General features: G+C 43.4%; 1 protein-coding gene across 1 annotated transcript; it reads right to left on the bottom strand.

The window, feature by feature from the left end:
- Nucleotides 1-644: 644 nt before the first annotated feature.
- On the bottom strand, nt 645-1,628 carry LOC139018060 (olfactory receptor 226). The gene has a single exon (XM_070426701.1). The coding sequence runs from the start codon at nt 1,626-1,628 to the stop codon at nt 645-647; it is 984 nt and encodes a 327-aa protein (XP_070282802.1).
- Nucleotides 1,629-3,149: the final 1,521 nt, after the last annotated feature.

Below are 3,149 nucleotides of genomic sequence, written 5' to 3'. Positions count from 1 at the left end.
TAGGATGATCACTTCCTGGGCTCCATTACCTCATAGAAGCAGTTGGTAGCCTGCAGCTAGAAGAGATCTCATCCATTCTCCTGAAGTTTTTCCCTCCTGAAGCCTGTGCTTCCTTGAGTGGCTTCCTCCTTCTGCTTCCCTTTCCTATACCTTCTGTCTCAGAACCAAAACCAAGAGCAAACCCAGGAAAGGGCATGTAGAGAGATGTCAGTTCTACATTTGTTTGTTTGTTTGTTCGTTTAGATATAGGGTCTCCTGCAAAAGAATATGCAAACATGTTGAATAATTATAAAGGCAGAGTTTATTAAAATACATTTTATTTTCAAAACTGAGCTATCAGCCGTTAAAGTGTGTATATATTTTGGGGGGACACCCCGTATTAATGTTCAGTCATGTCTTCTGCTAAGTCAAACCTTCCCATCCCACCAGGATGAATTATTCATAAAGCTTCTTTATGTAAATTACATAAAAATCCCCCTGCTGGCTGCTAGTTTGCACTCCATCCTTCTTCCTTCTCTTGGACTAGTTCGTTGGTGGTACCTTTGAAACTCTAGTCCCTAAATTCGGCCCCAGAAGCTCCTCTGGACTTCATAAAAGACATAGATCCCAAGTTTAAGAATGTTTTCTAAGACAACACCTCCTTTCTACCCATTTCTGTTAGCCTTCTCAAACTCAGTATCCTGGCCCTGGTACAAGTGCAGAGTATGGCGTAGAGCTCTCTTGACCTCCTGGTTGCGCAAGCAGTAAATTATAGGGTTGAGCAATGGTACAATGACAGCATAGAGTACAGAGACCAGCTTGTTGGTGTCAAAGGCTGAGAGGGCCTTTGGCCGTGCATAGATGAAGATACTGGCTGCATAGAAGATGACCACAACAGTCAGGTGAGAGGCACAGGTGGAAAAGGCTTTATGGCGCCCAGCAGCCGAGGGGATGCGCATCACCGCACCAGTGATGGCCATGTAGGAGGCCCCAGTGACAGAGAGCGGTCCCAGCAGGATAAAAATGGCCAGGACAAAGTCTGTAAGCTCTGCTGTGGACATGTCCGTGCATGAAAGATTGAGCAATGGGGAAACATCACAGAAAAAGTGGTTGATGATATTGGGACCACAGTAAGAGAGGCGAGAAATAAGAAAAACTTTGACCATGGAGATGCCAAAACCTCCAGCCCAGGAGACGGCTGCCAGCTGCACACACAGTTGGCCAGTGACAATGACCGAGTAGTGGAGAGGATGGCAGATGGCCACGTAGCGATCATAGGCCATAACGGCTAGAAGGACACACTCAGAACAGCCCAGACCCAGGAAAAAGTACAGCTGTGTCATGCAGCCTTCAAAGGAAATTAGCTGTCCATGGCCCTGCTCAGACACAACAAAGCCAGCTAGCATCTTGGGAATAGTGACAGTAACATACCAGATCTCCAGGAAGGACATATTAGCCAGAAAGAAGTACATGGGTTTGTGGAGGGTGGGGTGGTTCCTAATTGCCATAATGATGAGTGTATTCTCAGTCAACACCAACACATAGGCCAGCAGAGAAAGGGCAAACAATAGCGCCCGAAGTGGCGCAGGAGCTGGAAAGCCCAGCAACACAAACTCACTGACTCTCCCACTCTGGTTCCTCTGTTCCATGGGGTTGGTCTTGCCCACTGTTCTTCAGGAGGGAGAACAGAGTGTCTTCAGGAGGCATCAGCAAGAACCCAGACTTTCTCCTGGTGGGTTTACATTGGTAAAATGCAATGCATGTGGTGTGTATAATTCATCCCTGAGCTGAGGCTGCTGCTCTCTTCTGTAATCTGGACAAAAGCAGACAAGAATAAGTTGCTTTGTATTGGGGATAAGATAGGAGTCTGTTTTGGCACATGGAGAAGCATGTATTGATAAGCACCAGGTAAAGATGACACTAGCTGGTCCCTGGAGAACACAAATAAAAACAAGAATTGTAAGAGCACCTGAGATGCCCTAGTATGAAAGTTTGTCTGTGAGCTGGATTGCAACTCTGATTTGATGAAATACATTACATAGTGGAAGAATAACAATAACATGTAACACAATTGGGTATTTGCTATGTATTATTAGTATAGTCATTGTTCTAAAATTTTTGCAGATAACAATTCACTTAATCTTCAGAAGAACCTTGAATTGTACCCCACTTAATGTCTAAGGAGACTGAGACATACTTAAGTGACTTATTCCAGGTCACACAGATAGTAAGAGGTGGAACCAGGAAGTCAGGATCTCAGAGCTTCCAAAATATTCAGGCAAATGGGAGAGGAACTATAAGATACCTCCTGGATTTATATCCAAGAGAGGGAATCTTTGAAGCTCAGCTAGGGAAGTTGGTCATCTCCTGCAAGGGAACAAAGTTCCAAAAGGTCAGCACCTGTAGAATGAAAGTCATACATAACATAATATTTAAGAGGAGGATCTGGGATCCACCTAGAAATCATATTAGGAAGCAGATTCTGATGGCAACAGAACTGAGATTCCCAATGGTTCTGAAAGCTGTGCTCTCTTGGAATGAGAATAGACTTTCCTTTAGTTTTGTTAAAAGCTAACTGAGGCACATTAAATTTTTTAAGAGTTTATTTGAGCAAACATGACTTAAACTCAGGCAGTGCCAAACTCAAAGTGGTTAGGTGCGCTCCCTTGACAGAAGTTAGGGGCAAGGCTTCTATAGAGCAGATGTGGAGGCAAAGCAAGGACATTATGTGACTGGTGAAAGCTTGAATGGTTGCCTTATTTGGGAAGACCTAGTTGGCTGTTTATGATTGTTTGTTTTAAAATATGGTTTTCTTGGTTATGATTGCATTTACAATTGACTCCTGCCTGAGCGTTGGGTTGTTTACCTTTGTTGGCTACCAAGGCATTAAAGCCACCTAATCTAATACCTTGTTTAATTATTTTGACAGTATCAAGACCAATATAAAAGCTCACATTTAGTAGAGTACTCTCTCTGTTTACCTTGGTATCAAAAATAAAATTTGCTCTTTTCAAACTTCAAGCCTCTTCTGGATCTAATGTTGACATTTCCATGTGGGAGTTGACATGGAAAAAGGATTAGTGTCCCCACTATTGCCTCTGTTTGCTTATAGCATTGGAAGGGAGTGTGGAAATCAGAAAGGGGAATTGGGAAGGGGTAGAATCAGCTAA

The sequence above is a fragment of the Myotis yumanensis genome, unplaced genomic scaffold, assembly GCF_028538775.1.
Source record: "Myotis yumanensis isolate MYYU_CA2020_CCGP unplaced genomic scaffold, mMyoYum1.0.hap1 SCAF_10, whole genome shotgun sequence".
Classification (NCBI taxonomy): domain Eukaryota; kingdom Metazoa; phylum Chordata; class Mammalia; order Chiroptera; family Vespertilionidae; genus Myotis; species Myotis yumanensis.
The sequence above is the reverse complement of the archived record's forward strand: the minus strand, read 5'-3'. Positions and strand labels throughout refer to the sequence as shown.

Bases quoted from the DNA above. Each gene is read 5' to 3' on its own strand.
- LOC139018060 (XM_070426701.1), bottom strand. From the start codon at position 1,628: ATGGAACAGAGGAACCAGAGTGGGAGAGTCAGTGAGTTTGTGTTGCTG.